General features: G+C 35.9%; 1 protein-coding gene across 1 annotated transcript in view; it reads right to left on the reverse strand.

Annotated features, from left to right (window-relative positions):
• RNGTT (RNA guanylyltransferase and 5'-phosphatase) overlaps positions 1-27627 on the reverse strand; it is a 174203-nt gene that overhangs the window by 124161 nt on the left and 22415 nt on the right. Inside the window, exons 8-9 of the mRNA XM_017825292.1 lie at positions 11375-11510; positions 4783-4854 (exon numbers count right to left, since the gene is read on the reverse strand). Coding sequence (XP_017680781.1) covers positions 4783-4854; positions 11375-11510 — 208 coding nt within the window. The remainder of the gene's footprint in view (positions 1-4782; positions 4855-11374; positions 11511-27627) is intronic.

Raw genomic sequence — 27627 nt, forward strand, 5'->3', positions numbered from 1 at the left:
GATACAGCTTCCTTTCTATGAATTTGATTTTAGCATGTGAGATGAAAGCAGTGAGACAGCAATGTCAGATTTTGAGTTGCTATTAATAGCAACTGACATCATGATTCAGACTGAAGAAAGTTACAACAAAAAAAAATCCTTTTAACTGTCCTGAAGAATCATTTGTTTTTCTTGACACAGGCATCTCTTGTAACACAATGGGAAGTGTTACCACAAGTTTCTAGAAACCAGATGTCACAGAAACAGTAAGTAAAAGAAATTGAGTCAAAGGATTCCATCAGCATTCCTGAAGACTGACTTTTGCAGCAGCTATACGTGATAAGCATCAGAATTCAATACAAAATTTATCATGGAAAGACATAACCAAGACAGATTATCGGCATGTTTTCCTCAAGTACTCCAGTATACGTCTCTCCCAAACACTGAAACTCAATTTTTATTTTCCCTTCCTCCTAAAACTTTTCCTGTATAGATAGCTAGAGCCAAATAAACACTACATATATCAATCAGTCTATTCTCTTAAGTTTCCTTTGGTTCTTTCTAGAATGCTGCCGTGGTTTATTCTTCATACACTACAGCAAAATCAAAAAGCTAAGTAAGAACGAGCCTCACTGATAACAATGTGGATTAAAATTTGTAAAAGGTAGGTCTTTGCCCACTCACTTTCTCTCATTTTATTCCTTTACTATTCTCCTTGATTTGTTTCTACAGTCTTTACTCACCATAAAGTTTCCATTACCATTCTCTCATATGGACACATTATCCTTGTTCAAGGTGACTTCCTTACCTCCTCTATGGTCATGCTAAGGCGAATTCCTAAGTCTGAAGAAAGATCCCATGATGTACTGTGAAGCTTCATGATTCAATGTTGGATTGCTCTCCCAAAAATCACAGTATTGCACATTACATGAAAAATATTACTTTTACTCACAGCTGTTTGCTGATTCATTACTAGAAAGCCACTGCTTCTTAAATCTCAAATTGACACCAGTCTCTTAAACACTAAACTTTCCAAATGCCAGAGCTCCAAGGGAGAAATTGAAAACAACTATTTATAGTTTGAGATCTTTGGTTTTTAGGCTGAAACTTTAAACATGCGGCTTTAAGAATAAAAGTACCCTCTCACAATTTCTGTACATAGAAGGCAACAGTGGTCATGCTGTTTAGTTAACTTGGACACAAAGAAGCCATGGTAAGCATTTTGGGCTTCATTTAGGTGTAGGTTTTCAGCCCAACATGTCCTCTTAGTAAAAGCCTGAGAAATAGAGCATAGAACACAAATAAGGTTGCCTGGTCTCAACTGCTACACTTCCAAACAGGAATTTTAACACTACTTAGCCATCTAAAGCCAAGATAATGAAGAACTCAAATAAATACAAGAATAGAGTACATTGTAATTTTAAAGCACAACAATAATGCTGGCCAAATATACTGAGAATCATTCAAAGTGATATTATGGTAAATTACGTTGGGAAATTTTGAATTATATGACATTATTTTACTGTGATCTGAAATTTAATTCCTTTTTTTTGTATACATGTTAATAGCTTTTGCTGTTATGTACATTATTTACAGTCATCCTGAGGGGCACAAGTTGACATATATCTTACTATACTACATGTTGCATTCTGAAAAACTATATATTTCCTTATTTTAGGACTAATTTCTGTATTTTTGTGTTAGTACTGGTCATCCTAGCACATAAATTCTCATGAGTATTAATAATGTACATAAGTCTTTGGGATGTACTGTGGAATTTGTGAATGCAATATCTCAGAAGGAATATTCTGAAAAAGCCAGACAACTTCGCAACACTCAGCTAGCAGAACAGGTTGAGCATTTGAGAATAAGTTCAGGTGAAAATCTCTCTAGTTTGCTATATCTGACTAAAACATGAGGTTTGCCTCAGCAAAGGTGTACATCAATGGGGTTTGTATGTGCATTTCCACAGATTGCATTCCATGAAGTTGCATCTCCAAGAGCAGAGTATGTTGGGTCACTGTGGAAGGGGGACATGCTGGAAAATCTTATCACAAGACGGACAGTGAGTACAGTAATTCCATCATTCACCTTCAAGAAGACTCAACTACTTTCATGATCCAAAGGAACAATACCAAATTTCAGACCAACCTCTTATGTCAAGTTGATTTTGGGGATTTTCGAATTAGGGGCAGGGGGCATTGTTTGTTTGGGAAGGTGGGGACAGAGGGGGACAATGTTTTGGTTTTGAACTGGACTGGTGCTTTGTGTAATTATCTGATTTGAAGATCTCCTAGAAAAATGAACACAAATCTAACTTGCACAACTAAAATAGGAACTTATCCTTTCTTGCCAGTTACAAGTTTTTAATACATTTACCTCTCTCGGTGATAAAATTCTGTTGATCATTTCTTGCCAAACCAAACATCCTTGGGTGCCCATTTCTATAATTAAGCTTCTAAAATTAACCTAAAAAATGCTGTGCTTTTTAATCTTTGCAGTAGGGCCATTGCTAATAACTTCTTGCAGCTAAAGCCCTGCTTGAACTCATACTGATAACATTATCTTAATTTGTCCTTCACATTAAAAAAGTACCACGTAGTAACTAACTCCTCTCTCTCATTCCCAGTGCATTTAAAAAACAAACAAACAAACAAAACCAAACAAGCTTTAAAGCATTTAAAGCCCTGCTCAACAGGAGACTTTTCCCAAAAGTTGACAATCCTCTGATCATTTTTCCTGTTTGCCAAGTGGGATTCATCATGGTAAGTCTGGGCACTTCACTACAAATGTGGGTTTCCTCCCCATCTGCCACAAAAAAAACCTCACCAAAATAATTATGACTTCCAAAAAGTGTTATTTTGCTAGAAGAGTATATGCACATCCCAAACTGATGGACGGAGGAGACTGTACACTTCTTACCTTGCATGCATATTTTAAAGGAAGCGTAACAGCAGTTAATGGCAGGTTAGACACAAAAGGAGTGCAGAGACAAGGAAAGACATGAAGGTAAAGAAACATGGAATCACAGGAGGAAGAACAGGTAAGAAAATGTAAAGGAAAAATGAGAACTCAAGAGTGGCTGTAGAAGACTATTTTTCAGAAGACTACATGGAATTCTTGTTTAGGGAAAAGTCTTAATCATAGGAGGAATCCAGGAAACTAACACCTACTTTACAGAAAAGGTTAGAGAAAGGACATCCAGATACAGAATTTAAATGTGTTAACAAAAAGCTTCTAGTCCTAATCTAACACTTATTCCCACAAACTACTACTTTTAAAAGCAGCTGGCCTAATTCACAGTATGACTACACTTCCAAGAATACCAAAGTAATTTGTGGTGACTAGTACCATGCCTACATTTGCAATTCCCACTTACACTGAGTGATTGAGCTGACTAGTATCTTACTCAAGACTGTAGTTTAGAAAGTCTGAAATGCACTGTGGTTTACTAATACTGTTCTTGTCCTATTTGGTGCACTGAAATAATAATTTTGTTTTTTCAGAAGCATTAACAGATACTAGAGTGTTTTCTCCATGGGCTATTTAGTCACAGGTCTAGTGACTAAATTTAACACGTTGTGGTTTAACTACAGTAGGTGGCTAAGATTCCCACAGCTGCTCCCTCACATCCCCTAGAATAAGATGGGGAGAGAGAATGAAAAGGGTCTAAGTGAGAAAACCCAAGGTGGAGATAAAGAGAGCTTCAAAGGTAAAACAAAAGCTGCACATGCAAAGAAAGCCAAGTAAGGAATTCATTCACCACTTCCAATGGTCAGGGAGGCATTTAGCCATCTCCAGAACAGCAGGGCTCCATCACACACAATGGTGACTTGGCAAGGCAAATGCCTTAACTCCTCTTTGCTCTTCTTCCCCCAGCTTTATATGCTGAGCATGACACCATATGGCATGGAATGTCCCTTTGATCAGTCGGGGTCAGCTGTCCCAGCTGTGTCCCCTTCCCAACTTCTTGTGCACCCCAAGCCTTCTCACTGGTGGGGTAGGGTGAGAAATAGAAAAGGGCTTGAGGCTGTGCAAGTGCTGCTCAGCAGTAACAAAAACCATACCTGTGTTATCAGCACTGTTCTGTGCTGATTTGCAAATCCAAAACACAGTAACATATGAGCTACGATATAAAAAAAGAATAAATCTATAAAAGACGCCAACAAGAGCCTTTTGGTGACATTCAAACCTTTACCATATTTGAAAGCTGGTTTACAGAAAACAAGTTTCCTATTTTCAGTGCTGTTTAACAGCTCTTTCTTGTGACCACAAAGACTTTATTCACAGACTTTATTCTCCCTTTCCACAACTTCCACAATATATTTCTTTCTTACACACTTTTCCTACAGCCTGTGCCATCAGGAGAGCCTGCTGTTGAGGACTTAGCAGAGGGCCAGCTGCCTGGTTTCAAACAGAAATTTGAGAAGGAGGTGACAGAGCAGCTTAACAAGTACTGTGATGCTCTGGTAACAAATATACCACTTACAGGCTAACTTCTTCATGCCCTATTGATTTCACCACGTAAATAGTTCAAACATGCTCTAGAAAGGGGAAATATTCCAACAGTGTTTAGCAGACTGTTTCAAACCGCCATTTTTTTCTTCAGCAGGTGGAAATAAATTGATACGTACTCTAAGGCTGCTTTCAATCTTAATTCTGATGCATTGCTTGTTAGCGAGTCGCAAAAACACCCAAACGCTTCTGGTGTTTAAATTTACTTTGGAGCTCTCATATAAATAAGATTAAAATTAAAGTAAGAATCAATAACTAATGATAACCAATAAAATTGAAAGTACTTACATTAAACTTGATAATGTCATATATCAAGTACCGAGGGACAACCTGTCCATTAACCTTGTCAATGATCATTTCCTTAAAAGAAAAGAGATGACATGGACATTTATTCATGAATATAGAAGAATGTTGGCACATTTATACTTAGTGCACATATCTGCAAGCCTGATGCAATCAAACACTGCCCACATCTTTATTACAAAAAATATTATACAGTAGGTCAAGATTATAAAAATATTATTGCAGTCTTAAAAGTCTCTCATGAAGCATACAAAAAACCATCAGGAAGCTGTACTAAGGCTTCTGATCTGCAGCATTTATACATTAGTTTCCCCACAGATTTTGAAATCACTACTTTTCTTGAGTGAATAATGAGTTTTTAGAAATCGCCGTAAGAACTGCAATCCTAAATCAGCCAAGCACTATTGGAAATCTTGACCACAGTAAGAAGCACAACAGCCAGGATATAAAGAACAAGCATTCACATTCATTTTCTATGCTCAGGTTGGATCTTTTCATTTTAACAGCATCCTAGGCAGCAGTGAGAACTGCAATTTGCTTAAATGTTGCACTGTGACTAAACAGTATGGTTCCTTCAAATGGAAATATCACAGATACTCTCTGTATCACATATTAACATTCAATATGTACTGGAAATCATCTTGGAAACATGTCAGCTAGGGAAAGAATATTGACAATCAACATCCAAACACGAAAGTGTTTCCTGAATTTAATAGTACATACAAAAATACAGACACCTTACATGCTGGTGCTTACATCTGTTAACTCAGGCTTCCTATGATATGAATTAGACATAATTTGTTTGATGAACTTATAAAGAATATTTAGTTTCATATTGATTAGTCATGATTGAAAACAGTAACAATCAACCACTGGTAGATCTTTTCCAGAAAACTTCAAATTATTCACTTCTATAAATGCAAACAATCTTCTCCCTGCCCCCCTCCCCTACCTGATTCTTGGCTAATAAATTAGCAAAGTTAATAATCTGCTAAGGATTTTTTCCTGAAAATGCCGAGTTAAAATCCAAATTCACACAAAAAAGATAAAACAATTCAAAAACATGAAAACGGTTCACTGTAACAAGATGAAAACATGAGATCGAGAATTATTCCAAAAAAGAACATTACATCAATTCAAATTAATTTTGTTTAGCCAGTTTCTTGCTAGGTTAGCAGCAATTTTCTGCCTTACAACCTTTTAACTTCTTTTAGAATCCATACATTTTACAAAATAAACCCAAACAAGAGTCTGACTGACTCATGTAAGATTGATTTTCAGTTTGCACAACAATAACAAGCTTCTTGAATTGTACCTAGTATTTAACCACAATTTGCTTTGAAAAATAAGTAAGCAGTTGTAAAAACATAGATTTGTTTTAAAGAAAACACAAAGCTTGAAGCATTTAAAACTACACTAGAAGACACGAACATATTGTTCTCAAAAACATTAGGAACTGTAAGTTGCCTACTTTATATTTTGGAATCTCATCTTCTGTGAACAGAACACTGAGACAGAGATTGGGCTTTCACAACCAAATGCTGCATTCACAGATGTTGTGAATGACTACCTGAACTGACCATACACATCTTTACACATAATTAAAAAATTCAAAATTAAAAATAAATTCAATGAGTGCAAAACATTCATTTGTAACATTACAATATCTTATTCTTAACTCTAAAAAATATTAAGTCACAGGTACTATCAAATAACATTTGCAAAATGTTCCACGTAGAGGTAATGCACTGAAATGTCATTCTGTTAGTTTCCAATATTTAGGTAAGACTGGTGAGCTATCAAAGGAAAGCTGATGCAACACTGCAATGCCTTCTTGGACAATAAATTTTATAACTAAGTGCAAGAACAGATGGACTAGGTACAACTCAAGAGACAGAAGGCATAATGTACAAACCTGGAAGAGTGAGTAAAGATGTAATGAAAGGGGGCGGGGGTGTGGGGGGGGGAACACAGGGAAAAACCCACCTGATCAGGTGAAACAAATAAAGTAAAACTAAAAAAAAAGAATGCTATTTCTTTAATGTTTCAATCTAATTGACAGGTGAAAGAAACGTTTGAAACACATTTAATTGAACACGTATTTAAGGACTCACTTCCTCAGCATGCATATTCAGAGCCTCAGCTTTGATGCAAAGCTAGCATTTGTATGCAAAACCCTGAAAATATTTCAATGCCTGGTATGATGGGATTTTATGCCTAATTTTCAAAATCTGAATCTCTGGATATTCAATTTAAGAAGAATTGTAAAACACATCCAAGAGGACCAAGAACTACTTTTAAACGTCTTCCGGAATGTTCATTTTTAATACAGAATTAATTTTATAAAGAAACCTTTTCTCTACTCCAAAGATGTGTAAACTTTTTTGATTCTATTACTGATCACATAAACCTTTTTCCTCACATCCCCACTTTTCTTCCTCCCCTGCCTCTTGTTTTCTTTGACATCCTGACTGAAATCCCAGCTACCAGAGCAAAAAAACAATAGCACAATATGCCTTAGAAGTAGAGATGACAAATTCCTGCACTGCTCATCTCCATCATGACAACAACATTCCCTGCTCCATTAGTTACGCCAATACAACTGTCATAAAGCAAAAGCTGTAAAGTGAGCATAAGGTTCAGATTGGAAATGCTCTAACACATAATTATTTTACAGTCTGATTTCAGAATCTTCCTTGAAATTATCAGAATTGAAAAATACCCCAGGGAATAGACCTCCTCAGAGGCCAGTTCAGAGAGTTTGGGAAAACGTAGCATTTAAAGATTGACCACAATCAAATTCACTCATTCTGACCTGAGTAATAACCTGATACTGTAAAACTATATTTAAGCCAATTTTTAGATAAGTCAAAACTTAAACCCAAATCCACTCACATGACATGTTAATAGAACATAAAAGTATCCACGAGGCACGCTTGCATTCGTGCATTCCCTTCTATAGACTCCATGCAGATTTATAGCCAGGTTTAAAATGACCTCTGTTAGTCAGTATGACCTTTATGACTTGTCCATTAGCTGCTAGTTTAGGTATTCACTTAACCTGTGGGCCTGCAGAGCAAGGTGCAGTGATCAGTTTCTGCAATGTTACCTGGCAACACTGCACTGCTGTTACTCTCCTTAACCTTCTGGTGTTGCAGAGCAGTGGTACAGTATATTAGAAACTGCAACTGCGCTAAGAGCTTTCAGCTGCACAAGTACGAGACTGATAGCTCATGGACTTTTTTCCTTAACTCACATATCTAGAGAGTTACCTTGGACTTTAAATAATCTAAAATCTAAGCACAAAGCAACAGACCTAATTTTACCAGCCACTTGCAGAATGCATTTTTTGTTGACGTAGAGTATGGAATCAGATTTAATAATACATTTATTATTCCTTTTCCTCCTCCTTTGTCCATTTACCTTTAATACAATTCTAGTCACTGCTGTATTTCAGGAATCAAAACAGCTTTTTTTTTTCCCTTTTTTTTAAATCTATTTTGCATAAATCTATTTTTCACCAGCTTTTGCAAACTCAAAAAGCTTTAAGTTATGCCATTTCTCAGAGAGCTTAAAAATAAGTGAGGTCTATACTGATATAAAAGCATAAATAAATCTCCACCTTGTTCTCCATTTTTTGAGTTCTTGGCCATCCTAAGTCTTCAAGTGTGAACAATATTTTATATATAAATAAAATAGATAAAAAATTGTATTAATATCGTAAAATGTAATTCAAGCCAAAGAATGCCTCTGCATTTTCTACTCAACTGTTTAAAAGCTAAGCAGAATGCCACGAAAGCTCCTGAAAATAACTAATTAGTTTTCTTGCATGACAGCCAAAACAGTTGAACAAAATGCTATGCATTCCCTCAGGTAACAGAATGGATATAAAACACTTGGCTTCTACAGGAATAATTCATATTATACTAGTCACCTGTAAGTAATATTCAAATGAGCTTTAATGAGCTTTGCAGAAAACTTTCTTCCATGCCAGGAGAACAACTGCAACTGAAGAGCTGGAGATGAGCACAGAGTATTGCAGGAGATCTGTCATCATCAAAGATGTTACTGATCACAGTAAGAACCGTTTGCAAGTAATTTCAGCCTGAAGTGAACCATAAATACATTTGAAATTCTCAAAGACAACCACATGAAAGGCTGACACCAGAACCGTTAAAGCAAGTTAACAGATCCCTGAATGCATGGAAATTGCCTTTATGAAAGTTTCATATATACTGTCATTCTAAATAAAGTTAGGGGGAATGACCTAATCTTTTGTATTCTTAAAACTAGTAGTTTTGCCACATGGCACTGATATTTCTGTTTTCTCTTTCCTTCTTTCTCGTATTTTTAAGTTTACTGTAAACCAGTGTCAATTGGGCCACCACATTCTATACTCATTTCCTGACAGAGAGATAGATACTTCAAGGACAGTAAGTATGAACTACTTCAACCTGCAGCTAAAGAATTAACTTCAACAGCCCTTCAAGCTCTAGTTAGTAAAATATGTTAATACAGAAAAAGCCAACTTCTTCTTCTAATGGATTTAAAATATAAAATAAAATCAATCGTCCATATATCCAAAGTAAAGGATCATTCACAGAAATTGTCATTTGGCACCAACATTCAACAAATATTCAATTACAAAGTTAAGCTGTTCTGATGCTTCAAATAATAGGCAAATCTTATCCTCAAATCTGTTGAAAGGAATTTCAATCGAAAAAAGAAATATTCTATCAACAGCTTTTTATTTAACTGACCATATTAAAATATATTTAGAAATCTGTACTATGAAAAGTACTTATCCATTGAAAGGTTTTAGTTTTATCTCAGAGTATTTCATTCAGGGTACTTGTTCATTTAATGTCATTTTACTTTCCACTTCATGAAAAAACATGGAGGGGGCAAATCTGACTGATTTTATGCCAGTAAATACCAAAATGCATTGTAACAGTCAAACTTTAACAGAACAACAAATTAAGCAAAGTTATAGTTCATGTCCTGGGTACATGACAGAACTTAATTTATTCTTAAGAGACTTAAATCTGGGAAACACAACACACCAGATCAGAGACCTTCTCCCATGCCCAACAGCCACATTACACACATATCTCAATATCCTCATCTTCTACCACCTCCATATTCACCACTTTCACTAAAAAAGCTGTTTTGAAATAAAAATAATTAATAAATAAAAGAGCAGCAATTTCCCTCAAGAACACCTAGGATTGCACCATGTGGACACCAGCAAGCCATTACTTTCTCAAGAGCCTTAGAAGGAGCATCATAAAAAAAAAAGTTCCAGGCTTTTAATCTCAACAGTATGGAACTTAATGTATGTCAATAAGAATAATATTATGTATGACATTAGGAAGCTGCCTGGCTGAAGAGGCTCCTACCAGACATGATAGCTTGTGCAACCACTTCTGAGCTGACAGCATTGCATTTCTTGCATTATGCTCTCATTTTTTCAGTGAAGCAGAGATGGTGGAAAATATTCCATTATCTGCTTCTCTGTCCCCTAGACAGTACATCGTTCCTTGCAGTAATTATCCTCACAGGTTCAATTTATACATGCTTCACATGTAAATGTGTGTTCAGTAAGACAGATCATTCACAGAAGTGACATTTCAAGAAGAACACTGACATCAAAGGCCTGAGAAAGGAAAGAAAGTTAACAATGACAATATGGTCTCCTGTATTTGAGAAGTGCATTAGGCTTCAGAAGACCAATATGGAATATCATCTCAGGTATTCAATACTTCAGAGCAAGCAGGAGTTACAGTGATGTATAGAGCCTCCAACGCTACTGAAACGTAACAGGAAACTGCACTGATCTGCATTGACAGGGATTTAGTGTAAGAGCTAACGAATTTTTTTGCTCATGTTAAAAAAAAAAAAGGTCAAGAAAGGAATAACCTCTTTTTTGTGGTTACTGCTCTGAAAAGTTTACCATGAAGACTCCAGCCCAGTCTTCAAACAACAAATACAGACATTTTACAGCTTGTTTTACAACTGTCTCAAAAAGATCATTAGCAAGTTTAAATAATTTAAATGAGCATGATAACTTAGAAATGTTTTGGTCTTAAACCAATTAAAGTAAGCCATTTCTAAATAATTTAATAATTCAGATCAGCTGAAAATAAAGGTGACAGAAACAAAGACATCAATTCACAAGTCGATCAAAAGATTATGAAAATTTTATCAAATTTTAGAAGTATTTCCATGAGCTGTATGAAATAGACCATGTTTACTGTTTCAAAATATAAAGCTGTAGCAAGACGTGAGGTTCTGCAATCATTTCTTTTGATTCTCTTCAAGCCTTTTCTCATATTCAGAGTGTCATCTCCATACCTTGATTAATTTCAAAGACAAACAGCTCCCCCCTGAGCAGTCATCGCTGCTATTCTGTAGGTAATTTCTTAGGGAATGCGATTCCCACATTTAGCCAGTGACTGAATCTATATTCCTCCTGAAATCTTATGATTCACCAATCCAAGCCTAAAAATTTGGCCGTGTTTGAACAAAAGCAAACAGCACTGAAATTGTTACAACAGTTTTACAGTATGTTCCTTACCCCATCCAGAAGAGTGTTTGTTAGATGTGTGCGAAGATCTTTACGAAATGGAAATTCCAGGTTAGAGACATGAAAAATGGAATTGTCTCTATCAATCATATAAACTTCATTCTTGCCATCAATCAGCATCATGTACCTGCAAATGCAATGTTAAGATATTATAGTTAAAGGTACATCCCCAAAAGCTCTACTATTTTGTTTTATATTAAGTGCTAAAAACAAGCAATCATGACAGATATTAAGCACGTTAAAATAACTTTTTTACACTTAAAAGTTTAAACCTATTGCCTCAGGAAAGCAGATAATTTAGTTCAATGCAATTATCACAAAGAAAATATTTCAAAGGTAAAAGTTCAGAATATATATATATATATATATATATATAAGAATTTTGCTGTGTTCAGCTAAAATTATGCCTGAAAGTCTATTAAAAAAAACAGATGTTTTAATACTGTAAGAAATACATGAGGCTAATTCAGTTAGATTTCGAGCAAAGATCTTTTACTCCAGCTTTTCCTTTATTAAGTGGACCAGAACTTTGTCAGGTATAAGTCTGGAGAATTTTATTGAAAGAACCACCCTTCCTTTGTATCGCTGGCTATCTGTCACTGCAGCACTGAAAAGTCCCAGCCAACTACTGAGCCACTTCTCATTAAAACACTGACAAATTTAGCCACGGTACATTTCTCTCACAAAGAAAACCCCAAATCTTACTGTACTATCACCAGTAGCTTGTGAGCTTGTTTCAGTTCCAGATATATGATTTTTCCACAAGTTTCTTTACATTATGTCAGCACTTGGGAGCCCAAGTCATTAATTTAGACCTCTCTGTGCTAATCTCACAGAAGATTGTTTTATACAGGTATACACGTATCATATTAAAAAAAAATAATTGAACAAATAAACAGAAAAAAAGAATGAAAAAAAAAGGACAAAACCCACAAGGGATGCTAAACAGCACAATAGCTGTAACACACCTAAGTTACCTTTGTAAAGTACTAAACAACAAGAGTACTAAAGCAGTTTCAGGAAGAATAACAAGGCAGCTGTGCAGACAAAGGTCTTCTCAAACTTGTGCAGTAGCCTAGGAGCACACACACCTTCTGACCAGAGATAGGAAACTGAAGAAATTTCAGCGGAAACTAGTATCAAAGGCCAGGTGCAATAAGTCAACATCTTGGCAGTGAATGACAACTAATGAAGGTGCTGAGCATATTCTCTGTGAGGGTGATGAGAGACCAGAAAAGGTTGCCCAGAGAAGCTGTGAATGCCCCATCCCTGAAAGTGTTCAAGGCCAGGTTCGATGGGGCTCTGACCAACCTGGTCTAGTGGAAAATGTCCCTGCCCGTGGCAGGGGGGGGTGGAACTAGATGATCTTTATGGTCCCTCCCAACCCAAACCATTCTGTGATTCAAATACCACAAGTGCTGAAAGCGAAGACTAGAACCTTGAATCTGATGTGATAAAGTCAGATAGAAACTGTTGTGGGGCTTGGAAGGCTCAAAACAAAAAACACCAGAAAAGTGCCTCTTAGGAACAAACAAGATGCTACTGCACTTAGCAAGACCAGTGAAAAGAACAATCTAGCTATGAAAATGTGTCCAAATGTTCACATAGGAAACACCATGTTTGAACAGCACTGCAAAATATAATCAGACAAGAGACAAAGCTGACATGCAAAATCCAAAGTAGGTCCAAGTTCTGTGTCTCAGTCAAATCTGAGTTATGTCAGTTTTACTAATTATCACCTGAGCTGTTGTAAACAAACTGATGCCTGATCATGCCATAACTGACCACGTTTGTGTTCCTACACCAAAACTAAGAGTGTGACCCTATCCTGAGCTTATTCTTTTAGTGATCCATTCATTTCACCCATGCTAAAAGCAAAAGTGTTATTACAGAAGTTTTATTCTGCAAAAGAAGTAAAAATCACTAAAAATCAAAAAGAAAGAAAGAAAATAGGAGTACTACAGTCAAGATAGTTCAAAGGTTCTAAAATTTCACAACACTTAATGTTCTTGAATAGCCTCTGATAAAAATAGCGAAGGGACAGAGATCTTCCCAGAGCAACTAACCCATCTGGATTGCAGTACAGTTGTTTTGACAGTACAGAATAGAAAAATATGTGATTAAACGTAAAATATTATAGCAGTTTCCCCATCCACACCACAATATTGTGAAAGCTAGCAAGCATATTTTGAAAACTCATTTGGCAAAGAACTTTTCATACTTGTCTTTGGACATATGGGGGGAACAATACTTTTCATAATTTATCCATTTCTCTTTGGAAGATCCTGGTTATAAAGAAATAACAAGCTATCAGTAGTTGTTTCTAAAATTCACCACTGCTCTTACAAGTAATGCCCACAGGATCTCTGCTGCCAAAACAAAGCAGCAAGCACCTCCCAGAAGCCCTGCAGGCAAATGGTATACACATGCACAGATCCTCCCTCTAGAAATCAGCAGATCTGACTTCAGGAGTGCAGGACTCCGTGATGCTTAAACAAATACTTTATTTCAGTATTATGACTATAATCATAATTCACTTTACATCGGCTCAACTAGTGTTTCTCCACACACAAGACGAGTATTTCAAGATGCTACAAATCAGTTGGGGAAAAACAGACAAATATGAGCAGAAAACCTAAGCAGGGGGAGAAGAAACATTAGAAGAGCTGAAAGCTGTACATGGAAAAAAGAGTTAATAGACATTCAGTTAGAAAACATGGCACCAGTTCTTCGGAAGCAAGAATACTCTACAGACAACATTCATTTTTCAAACCAAGCTAATTTATTCCAAACTAAAACTAACTAAAAAGAACATTTTGTGTCTTTCTCAAAAATAAAATAATCCATGGGAATAGAAGAAGAGGTGAGTAAATAACAGAAATAAAAGCACTCTACTTCAATTTTAATTCTATAAATAAACTTAAGCAGCAATCTGCACTCACATATTCACTGCTGGTTTAAGCACATGCTTTCCTTATAACTTGCTTCAATGACAAGATAGTATCTAATGCTTCACAAGACCTAGCACTTCAAAAAACCCCATACTTGTATCTTCATTACATGTGTGGTATAATAAGTGATCTTGCAAATGCTTTGAAAAAAACGAAAACACAAACTGTGAAAAGTTTTTGTTTTCAGCCATCTAAAGCATCTACAGGTTCAGACAACACACAGAAGATTTACTCAAAATCTATTACTTGAATATCAAAATGAACTTACCATCACTTTCTCTAGATCTTTCACTCAAAATAAAATCTACGGAAATTTACTTAGAAGTTGGTAGCTGGATACCTCGATCAACCACTAGTGGGAATATCCCTTCTCTCTGAAACCACAGCACTACTGTTACATCTCTTCTTCCATGATTTCTCTCTTTTTTAAAATTTGTCAGTGTTAGCTGTTTATACTGTAAATTCTAAATAAGAAGGACAATGGTAAATCTTACAACTGAATGCAAAAGATTCCTAAGCAAAGATCACCAGGAACCTCAATTATATAACTCAGAGGGCGGTGAGGCACTGGAACAGGTTGCCCAGAGAAATTGCGGATGCCCCATTCCTGGAAGTATTCAAGGCTAGGTTGGATGGGGCCCTGAGCATCTTGACCAAGTAGGTGACATCCCTGCTCATGGTGGGGGGCTGGAATTAAATGATCTTTAAGGTCCCTTCCAACCCAAACCATTCTAGAATTTGTATGATTCTATATCTTACTTCAGAGAGCTACTGAGAAATGGCATGTGCTGACTTTGAATACAAAAAAAAAATTTGGTATTAACAGGTAAGCACTTAAATCAGACTACAGAGCATGCCTCTGGGCAACATCACACAGGCAGAGAAAGAAGAGACATGGTTTCTCAAATACATTCACCAGAGACAGCACACAGGAGCTTAACTGTCATGCATTGTACTGCCCACAATGTACAGCTATTACAGCTGTACATTTATTACTAATTACCTCTATTATGTGAGCACCCAAAAGCTCCAATTAGTAACCAGGCCCTATTGTTTTAGATTCTGTGCAAGTACACAAGATGATGTGGTCCCGGTTTAGATGGTTCAATTTGAATGTAAAACCAGATAAGTGAATAAAAGAGCAAAAGCAGAGCAGTAATAAGAGCAATAACAGAACTGCTCATTCACCTTTGAAAACTATATACAGAAGAACAGAATCATGTTTGAGCTACAACCATTATCTCTTCAAACTGTCAGTCCAACCACTACAAACCAGTTTCCACTGAAACAGAAGTTCTGATGAGTTAAAGAAAAAAGGGTCACACTGTTCACACAGATTAATCCCACAAGCAGATAAAATATCTAGTCATAGAAAGGCTAAAATCTGAAGTTTCATTAGAAGCTACTTTTCATTCACTTCTGATCCTGAGGCAAGGTTCATTTCTAATTCTAATTGGACATTAGTATTAACATGATAATTCAGGAAATAGGATGAAAATTTCATTAGCAAAGAACTACAGTTCTTGGCATTAGACAAGCAGATCTCCAAATCACCTACCAGAGTATTAATAACTTAAATCTTTAAACTTTAAAAAATGTCAACAACCAAATAAAGTTTTCTCTTTGGAAATCAATTATTTTTAGCATACCCAAATAAAGACAACTCTTTCAAAGGCTCATTTGCCTCCACATATATCCTGTTCATGCAGTCCACATCAGCTGTGCCCAAATACATGCTATAAGAATGATTTTATTAGACTTCCATTTTCAGTGGAGTTTGTTTTGGTGGTGGTTGTACATTTTTAGTTTTTACACAATTTTGAAGCTGAAATGAAAATGCTAAGTTAGAAACTGAGGTTTCTCCTTTATGTGAATGTTTAGCATTTTCCACCATTAAATTTGAAAGTACATTTCAGGCAAATATTATTTAATGCAAAATAAAGCAAATTACTTGGTGTCCCATAACCCAGAGTCACTGAGATTAAGGAACAAGAACAGAACTGCATGTCCTAAGCTCCAAATCCAACCCTGTACCCACCGCAACATGTGTCCTCTATCTTCTTTCCCAGATTCTTAGGATTCACAAAACTGGCTTCGAAAATACCCCCAGCACAGTACATCACTACACGTGGTGTAGTGTCTGCCAAAACATATTTACAGCAAAACTAATCTCCTAGAAGTTCACAGTAGTTTTGCCCCTGACTTCAATTTTGTGATGCGCTTTATGTATGTTTAACTTCTTTCTCAGCCAAAATCACAGCAACCATCTTAGCAATAAGGTTATATATGTTAATTTGGTGCTCTATAGGAGTTTTAAAAACCTTAAGTATAATATAAAAAAAAATATGGCACAGCTTCCTCAAAACTGTAAGACCTCATCTTCTGTGTTTAACACAAAAGTAATTTTCTGAAAAAAAAAATCTAGAAGTAGAAAACGAATTAGAAATATTGTTTTAAAGGAAGATTAAAAATTCAGCTCCTCTAGGAGCTTTTTTTGCCCTGCAGTATTTCTTCAGACAGGCTATATCAAAGAAGATTATTTATTTCGACACAGTACCGCTGTTGCTGCTTTTTATTCATTTTCCTTTTTAAATATGCCTGTGTCTGTATTATCACATTAAAGAATGCAAAATGTAAGAAATTCCATCATCAACTCCAAGCATAAAATACACGGCAGCTCTCCATTCCCAAGTGAGTTCATTACACAGCCTAGAATTCAGTCTTGTGAAAGCGCTGCCCTCCCACACAAACAAGCATTACCCAACACAGAGTAGCAATTAGCATCACTAATATGTTCACTGATGCAGAGGCAACAGCAAAATCCTGTTGCAGATATGATTTTTAATTTCTTAATTTCCTTTTATGACTGGCAACACTTCAAAATCATGAGCGTGTCGCTTCTGTGTAGATTGATCACCCAGGATGAGGCCAAGCCATTTGAGCACTTTACTTTGGACCCTGACACTCCCTCCTGGCAAGGAAGCATTGACTTCTGGACAGACATCAAACGCTGCAGAAAAGGCCAGGAGAATGAAAATTAATGACTGCCCTCTATCCACTGACAGTAGGATATCTGTGTCACTACGCCACTGCAGTTCCATGTTCTGACCCAAATCCAGACTGTGCTGGATCTAGAGTAAGTTTAAATTAGACAAGTTTGAAGTTGGCTTGTGGCAGATGGAACAACACACACTGAAGTCCTGATAAACTGAGGAAGGCTCAGCTTGCTTTCTTCTATTAATTGCTGCTAGCAATGGTTGCTACTTCAAACTCTGTCTCCTGAAGGATGATAAAACCTGAATACAAGAACAAAAACACAAGGAACTTACATGACATCTTATAATATTATTTTCAGCGTGTAAACAAAAGGAAAGCAATGTCTTTTTAATCAGCACACTGACAGCTATCACAAACACCTTCTCCAAACTTGTACATGTGTTCATTTGCACGGGTACACAGTGTATCAACCAGCAAGAAACACTACTTAATACACATAAGCTGCTGTAGAATCTTGTATTCAACTTGACAGTTCATATTCTAAATAATTTTTTTTAAAAAACACACACACAGGCCTTTGGAAGTTAGTCTGTGCTAAGTATAACAACACTTTATATTTCTCTCACATATTTCTAGGTTAAAGTCTGCCATCAACAGTCTCCACAGCATTTTAAACTGAAAAATCCCTTAGATTCTGACTGACAGTAATTTCCAATTAACAGCCTCATTCCTGACCTTGCATTTTCTACAAATAAATATCCTACTAGTTTTATTATTCTGCTCCTCAGTAAATTCAGTGGCTTGTCTCCCTCATTTGTCAGGAGATACTTGGTTTCTGTTTCAAAATTCTTAATGAAAATACAAAATTAATATTCAGGATCTCCACTTGTGGCTTTTTATGTATTTTCTTCCAAAAGCATCCACTGTCATTTTCTTTCAATCTGTTCTTTACCTATCTTAAAATTCTAACAAACTTCTTAGCCTCAATCTCTACTAAAAAAAAAAAAAATTGAAATTTTGTCAAAGTCCAGAAGCATGAGATCTACCAGTATTTCTAGGTCAAAAAGCCAATTTTCCCTTATAAAAATTCCTACCAAAATGGTAGATTGAACTCAGAGGAAATGTCATTCCTCATCTACACTCCTGACTGTGTTCTTCAGTCTTTCTATTAACTACTTCCCTTAATTTAACCAAATCTGTCATTTTATAAAGAGAAAACATGCATTATTGATCTCTTTTTTGTTTCTCATTACAATCATAATGTTTTAAATTTAAAGCAAAACCTTTTCATCAATGATCCAAACTTATTTTCTACAATCAAGATTTTTTTCCCCCAGTATTAAAATACTGTTACTAGGCTGCTGTTTAGTAAATGTATCTTACTATGTTCAGTAGCACCTGTATTTGTCACATGTCAAAATTCTCCACCAATTCTCCACCCTCAAAAGACTTCAGCCTCTGGTTAACTTTCACAATTTTAAGATGTCTTCTTGGGGTGAAATGATCAGTTCCCTAAGGCTTTAAAACTGTCTTGGCTGAACTCTTATTATGGGATCAAGCACTCAGCTTGCATTAGGTGTTCAAATGTGCTCACAATGACAACTCTGATCAGGCTGGGTATCTGCAGCAGATTCAGCAGTAACCCAGAAGTTTATCTTAACAAAATTGTAGTGATTTTTTCAAAACCTGAACTCTGTAACAATTTTTTTATTCTTCAGCTATTAGGAAAATAAAATGTTATTCCTCATATTTATTTTGCATCTTTCCTAAACAAAATTAATGCTTTCCAATATGCATATTAGAGTTAAGAAAGTTATCCTAGTGTATCTGCTATGCCAACATCTAATTTCATCAGAAGGTTTCCAACATTCAGTCTCATGTTCTGAATCACTTTTTCAATATATTGCTGCCCTGACTCAATCCTAGTATGGAAAAATATAATTTCTTTGTCTTATTGATCACTTCATGTATCACAATGGAAGGGATATGCTCAATTTTGATATTCGTAGCATCATTTCAGTTGGAAAAGATCTTTAAGATCATTGAATTCAGCTGCAAACCTAACACTGCCAAGTCCACCACTAAACCATCTCCCTAAGCGTCACCATATCTACATGTCTTTTAAATACTTCCAGGCACTGATGAATTGATATCCATCAATTCACCCTGCTTATTTGAGAAAAAAGAACTTAATTTCCATAGGATTTGTTAAGGTGGTATCCGCTGCATATGGCGTAACTCTGCACAAATCACCACTGTAGGATAAAAGATACTACACAGCTTATATAGGCATTCCATCTCCATAATTTTACTAGTCATCAGTCTCCTCCACTGTTACCTCACTCAGCATCAAAATCTTTTTCTTATTTTTGCCTGCCACTACTCTCCATCAAAATCCGAATGCAAGTTTCCCTTTTCATTTGCCCCCCCCTTGACAAGCCAAGGTCCAGAGAGGATATTTTGTGACTGTTATGGCCCTGAACATCATTAAAAGTGAGACAGTGGATCTGCAGATGACATTTACTACAGAAATCTTCAGAATGCCCAAACCTACAGTAACAAACAATGCAAGTTTCGATATCTAAAAGGTACCACAAGCAGGAAGAGATGTGACCACACTTTGCTGCCTTACAAGGTTCTAAATTAACTCTGTCGGGTGAGAAAGCTCATATAGCTGCTACAGTGGTCAGTGAGAGCACAGAAATTCAGCTGCAGTCAAAAAAAAACCAAACCAGCAAAGAGCATGAGATCATATAACTAATGGATTAATGCAAAGACAGAAATAATGTTGCATCATTATACAACTTCATGGTATCCCCTCCCCCGGTATACAATATGCACCAGCATTAAAAGAGAAGTCAGTTTTTGAATGAAGGAGACAACAGTAATACTAAGGACCATGGAAAAACACTTACAAAGTGTGGAAACTAGTATCATTCCTCCTAAGAAAGTATCGCAGTTCAGACTGGGCTCAAACTTTATTTTTTTCTGTTTTATAAATCAAAGATAAAGATGCCTTTAATTAATCTAACAGATGGCAAATTCAAAACTAATGTAAAACTACATTTTCTATCTAAAATATTATTTGACTGTGAAACTCTGCTGGTAAAACCAAGAATTTAGCAAGGTTAAAAAAGACTATCCAGTTACAGCGTTTTTCTTGTCTGTCTTCCAGGGTTTTAATTAAGTTAGAGTGCTGGTGGGGAGGGATGTTTCTTTATTTCTAGAAGGATATTAAAACATTACGGGTTAAATTTCAAGTTGTCTTGCAATCGTCATTCGACCTACAACAAAGGATAAATTAATCTATAACTACTATATATTGAAGAGTTCTTATAGCATATTATGACAAAAGAATTATTAATGAGCTAGAAAAGATCTGACCCATACATATACAATCTGTATACTAACAGATTTATTTTAAATTCTAGATTCTCTTTGTTTCATCCAAATTTTAATGATCCTAAGTGCTCAAGTGTATATTAAAGTACATCTCTAAATTAGCGATTAGAACACTATTGGAAAACAACTGTACGGTGTAATTGTCTGATTACTTTTTTTAAAAGCTGTAAGAGTAATGGAACAAATTATACCTCAAGCTTGATTGAACTGTTGAATTCTTTCTTAATTTTTATTATTGTTGTTACTACCATCTTCATTATTTATTACAGACAGAGCTTCAAGTTTGCTTGAACTTGTTTGACCCATCCCTCTCCACAAATCTTAGAATCTTAGTCTGAAAATATTTTGGCAATTTAAAGAGAAATTTAGCAATAGGCTAAAAAAAGAATATATATATATGTATATATATATATATATATGAAAGAAAAACAAATTAATTTCACATCAGATGACAAGTAGTTACATTCCTTCTTTCCCCAAACAAGAGAACCATCATGTCTCTCACAGAGGGCTATAATGTAGCAGTCAAGGAAAGAGTAACACAGCTTTGAAAAGGAAATTCCCTTAACTTTGAACTGATTTATGCCAGAATGTACGCTGGGTCAATTCTGTCTGCATCGCCAGCACAAGTCTCAGAAGGAACACAACTATCATTTGTGCTCACAGAGAAGACCAGCTCCAAGAGAAAGGGCTGCCCTAGATATCTGTATAGCTAAACCTCACAAACCGAATGTCATTCTTCCCTGAATGAGCTGAAGCCATTACACTTCATGGATGTGTTTGTAATCCCTCCCCAGGAGAACCAGAAGCACAGGATGCACTGTTCCACTATTGGAAGTCATCTGGCAGAAAGGAAAATAAATAAATAAAGCAGTAATCACTGATAGTGGTCGCTTGAACATCAGGTACCCATGCAGGCACACCATTTATCTTGATCTAATTAGAACATTTTAGGACTACAGCTGAATATTCTAAGATTAGTATTCATAGCACAAGCTGCATAATAAGCATTTTAATGCATTAACTATTTATAAACAAACAAAAGAGCTTGCTTAGAAGACAATCTGTCCAAATACTCAAATAGTTATATATGAATTATCAGTTAGGTAGTACTTTCCAGAGAGCCCAGAACTGTGACCACAAAACTGCCCAAAGCCTGTTGTTTCACAAAATATACTTCCTGTATGGTATCACATTAGCAGTGCTCCTTAACCACTCAATAAAGGGACATAAAACCAAGAGATTCCTTCTACCCCTTCTTCTCAGAGTCCTGATGGTGCTGCTGACAGAGCAACCACAACCTAGAAAAAGAATGCTTTATTTGGCCATTCAAGTAAATCTGAATCCAGATGAGGGATGACATGTTCTGTCACACCTACTTATTCCTTCCTCTACATTGATTCAATGATTTTAAAAACAAGACTTCGTGAGATGGAGAAGCAACAATGTGATATGGAAATGCCTTAGTAACAAACACAAATACACCATCATCACCCCAAAAAATCCCACAAAACCCAGTATATTTTTATACCCAATGGTTCCAGATATTAGTTTAACACCTTACAACATTCTGTGTTGCCTCTTTTGACCGACCATCTGCCAGTCAGGAGAGACCTCCCCTGGTTCCTAATTAATAGTTAAACAAAACCGATGAGTTATCTGGTGATGCCCATGAGTCTGGCTATCAAAATCTGACAGTCCCTTTTCTGCTATCAAAGTCAGTCTGCTAGCCAAAGTCTAGGCATGCTCTCATTCCCCGCACAATAGGTAAAACAGGAGAAAAGGACAACATGCCAACAGGTGGAGATGATGAGGTCACCTTGTACTGGAGCCTCTTCGCCCTAAGATACAATGTCTTTACCCAGAGGCAGAGACATGCTAAAGAAACTGAAAGTGCCCTTAATCTGAACTCAATTTATCAAAGCTTTATTTTTTCCACTCACAAATGAAAACTCAAATAAGCATGCTATAGTCGCAGGTTTTAATGCTGTGGAAAAAAGACTGGTATCAGACTTGTAATCCTAAATTTACTGCACAATACAACCGTACAGGATTATTAAGATCCAGAGTGAGCAACAACTCGAACCTCAGCTCCTAAACTTCCAACTTTCCAGCGTCAAAACACATCATTCCTGTCTCCCCATCCCATATCATATCCTCTTTCCCTCCTACCTGAACATACAAAATAAAACCATGACTTAGGCATCTGCTTTTTAGAAAATTAAGAGGAGTGCTGTTCAGAGTGCTTAACATCTATGAACTGCTCTTTTCACAAGTCATTAGAAAGTCAATTTACAAATATAATCCAGAATCACGTATGTGACTTTTCTATACTTTTGCAGAACCTTATGACATTATGTTATTACTACACACTCCAAAGTTAACCTGCAGGTTCCTAACAACTGACTAGTACGGTAGTCCATAAAAGCCATTTATTTATAGCTTTTAATCTCGACCGGAGGGGAGTAAAAGCTTTATTACAACCATTTTAATAACTTGCACAACTTCAGTTTCCAGACAAAATATATGCTATCTCCAGTTAAGAATATTATTCTAAATAAAGTCAGTGAAATAAATTCCACAGGAATTGCAGACTCCTCCTAAACCAAAATTCTTCCAGTTATAGAGGTAGATGTACAGAACTAGTTTAAAAATGGGTGAGCTTCTTTTCCCTTAAAGAATAGTCAAAATAACTATAAAGAAGGACCACAAGGGACTATGCCACATAACCAAAAACTGCATTTCTTTTCAAGGACCTTAAATACATAGCACAAAACAACACACTGCAGAGATCGAAGGAGTGGACTAGCAACAGTCACTTTAATCTTTTAACTAAAGTTTTTTGTTCCAAATCTCTTTTGTAAGTACTGTACCATTTTGACAATTTCACGCAAATAATAATAGAAAAACCGTTACAACTACCTCTTTAAGACATTCAATGAAAATAACAAACATCAGAAGAGTGGCTGTCCTACACGCAAAAATGACATATAATTACCAGTTGATAGTTACATAAGCACACTTTGAACAAAGCTCATTTAACTTGGAATAACTTGGGTTGTTCACAAAATCTGTCACTCCTATTAAAAAAAATCCATTTGGTCCTGAAAAGTCTATTTGGTACATGTCCATCCCCTGGATATTTCTGTCCTTTAAAACTTCACACGACTAAAATGTGCCACAACCACAGAAGAAGCGATACACAAAATTACCAACTGATCGTCAAAATCAATTAATATTTAAGTCTCAAGATAAGTGGGGAGAGGAGGAAGGAAAAGGAAAGGAAGGTGTGCTTTAAAAGTACCCAGACAATTCTTGTGTGGTTCTTCATCCCATCCTATGATTAGGAGGCAAACATTTTTTCCTTACTCCAAGACCATAAATATGTATTAACCCTAAACATGACTGAATGACACTCAAAACACAATTTATAATTCACCTTCTCACTAGCTATCTGGGTCAGAGAGCAAGGTGCCCAGGAAGGGAGTATTCATACCTTGAGAAAAACTCTTTTACTCACAAATGCTTTCCAGTGATTAACAGCCCTTAACTTTCCTCCTAGCACCATTTCTGAAGATGTCTGAAAATCTCAACATCCTATATTTTTGTCCCCCTCCTCTAAATTAGGAAAGAATCCCCTAACAATTATGTAAACCTCCAATTCAGGCACTTCCCAGTACTGGGCACAAAATTCCACATTCATGAGAATCTGGTCATGTCATTTGTACCCATCTAAAAATTAATCTATGCCTTCTTTTTCATTCCCAATAGAGTCTCCTTCAAGTTCAACTCCACATTAATATCTTTGCTCCCAGGAGACAATCTTTCCATTCTCTAGGTCTGCTTTCATGACAAGCTGGTCTCTTGTTCTTAATAATGAGATCTCAAGTGCATAGATTTGTTTTTTAATTGGATTAGTACTACTCTCCAATGTTCTCTGTCCTCCACCATTCTCATTATTATCCCAGCTTTCTCTGTAACCTTCACCTGTCTCTCAGGGATAATAGTTTTTCATGAACCTATTCAACTATCTCTTCTTTAATCCTTTACAGAGAGACAACCATTTTGCTATCTTGCCACCTAATTTTGGCCTAGTATCTTTTACCTCTTAATTTCATAAACAAACGAGCAAAAAAATCTGTTTCTCGGTTTTCTTAATATTTTTTAGAGTTGTTCTTTAGCAGTGATCATATTTTCACTAATTACTCTGGACCAAATGACTTTTGGATAACTTCTCATATTAGGAATCTGCAATTTCTGTTATGTATGTAAGCTTCATCTCATCATGTATAGGAAAAGGAAAAGTATTGAGCCATGGAAATTCAGGGAGAAACTTCAACCTCTTCTTCACGATGTTTTAAGAAGATGCATAAGAAGTTATCTTAAAACATACCAAGTAGACTTCCTTCTAGTAATGGTCACACATCTCTTTCTGAAGAGGCTGCAACTGCCAATAATTTTAAGGTTTTTAACAAAAACAGAAATTTTCTTCAATTTGTACAAAAAGCTGAACTGAAGAGGCCTACGAAGCTATCACAAGAACAATAATACAGTAACTAAATCAAAAGAACTACATTCAATATAAATCAATATTTTATATATATATATATTTATTGGTTGATACATTTGAGATAAACTTATTTGATTAACAGTAAAAAATTGCCCACCAGCTTTATCATACTATGAAGTGTAGCTTTACTATTTTATTTTGTATTGTGATACCAACAAAATGAGAATGATTTAGGCAACAGGCCTTGTTTCCAAAATGTAATTTGCTAATCATGAAAAAACAACCAACTTCAGAGATGTTTTAACTATTTTGTTACAAACACCTTTTAGACAACTAGCAGCAATTCTCAAAGAGTTTTTTTACATTCTGCACCTACTTATTCACATTTAGATATCTGCAAGCCATCAAACTTGCATTAATATTTTCCAAATTTGTCTTTTACAAGAGCTACCTATTCTGCATTTTTTTAAATAGCTGCCTTACCATAATTGAACAGCCACACTATTATGATCATATTCATTATTTTTTACTAAAACTGCATGTGTACACATGTGAAAAATAAAAAAGGTACTCATACAAATGTAGGAAAATAACTTATGCCCCTTAATAGGTTGCATTTAGTGCAGGTCACATTTTACCATTATAAAACCTAGTCTTGTTTGATTGTATTGATTTTAATTATTCCACAGACATTTTACAACTTTTTATTATTCTTAGTGGTAGCAGCCTTTTTTTCAAAACTGGTGTCTCATTACTTTACCAACCCTACTCTTGCCTGAACATTCAGCTCCGCTCATTAGAGCAAGCATCTGCTATAAAGAGTATTAACGAGACACATATGAAGGGGTTCAACAAACAAGCCATTACCCACCTGGCTTAATCATTTTAACAGTACAAAGCTGATAACACAGTCATGCAGTAAATGCCTTGAACATGTTACAACTACCTTATTCAGGTAGTAACTACTATTTCAGAAACACAGCACTGCAAAAAAGTTGTACCTACTGTTACCATACAACGTATATTTCATCTCAACAAAGCCAAAAGGCATGATTTTAGTAGTCAGAAATTTGCCCTTTGGATTTCTGTGCCTTATGGATAGATTAGCATTAAGATTATTTATAAGACACCAGAGGTTTGACAACTGTTCCAATAAATATACAGGACAGAAATTACACCAAACCAGACAGAATAGCTGCAGAACTCAGTGACTTTTTTTTTAATTTTTAATAATAATAATTTAAAGCAATATGATTTTAGAGGTGGTTTTTCCCAAAACACGGTGACTTTGCATATAGTATTTACGTACACCCAAATAGCTGGTACAAAGGAAATATTTTACCAAAGAGTGCCAATGCTATATGAGCTTCACAGATCTTTTAATTTAAAGTTCACTTCTCTAAACCTGAGATGCAAATGGACACATCTTTACATATAGGCAGTTATAAACAGGAGGGGAGAAGTATTTGTTCACGCTGCATTTTTCCTTTTGGGGCAAACATGCTGCAGAAGGAAAGCTGGAGCGAGAACAAGGAGGTGTGCCCTGCTGACCCTTATGGAACAAGGGCCCTGGAAACCAGATACAGAACAAGCAAGATCACAGCATAGGCACAAACTCTTCAAATCAGGACAGACTAAGCAAGGATAAGTCAAAGGACTTCGAACTCAGGGCTCCAACACGCTCCAGTAAATTTCTCCAAAATATTTTATGACTGAAGTATTTGACAGTAATTCTAATCTATTTCGCAATGTTTAGTCAACATAAGATGATAAATAATGCTCTTTTATTTAGAGAAATACTTTCTATTTTTATAAAATTATGGGTAGAAAAATATAACGCTAAGAAATCAAGAAAACATGAACTGTTCTACCAACTGAAAAAAACCAGCCAAACAACATTGGAAAAAAAACCACAGAAAACCCCATCACCTCAACAACAAAAACAACACAGTTCTTAAACCAGAAGGGTGAAACTTCAGCTCAAGTTGAAATCTAGGAATAGCAAATGCCTTTGTAGAAAAGTCCTCAAAGAAATTACTGCCACTGCGTACCAGTTAAGATAATGTACAAAGAAAGGCTTCAGACACGAAACCTCTAGAGAAAACTACTGCTGCAGGAATAAAATTCAGAGATTTAACAACGATGAAATTTAAGAAGTTTGGCTAAGTTGAGCAAATATTGCTATTAACTGAGATGACGGTGTTTTATTTCAGTGAGAAAGTATAATAGAAAGTTATTAGTTATGCATCTGCTTTTCTGTAAGTCCAATCAGGTCAATGAAACAGCAGCAAAGAGAGAGAACAGAACAAACCAACCAAAAAAGAAAAAACCCGCATGCCAGCCTAATAATATTCTAATAGGCAAAGTCTAGACTGCTGCACCTA

The sequence above is a fragment of the Lepidothrix coronata genome, unplaced genomic scaffold (assembly GCF_001604755.1).
Source record: "Lepidothrix coronata isolate B3197 unplaced genomic scaffold, Lepidothrix_coronata-1.0 Scaffold4, whole genome shotgun sequence".
Classification (NCBI taxonomy): domain Eukaryota; kingdom Metazoa; phylum Chordata; class Aves; order Passeriformes; family Pipridae; genus Lepidothrix; species Lepidothrix coronata.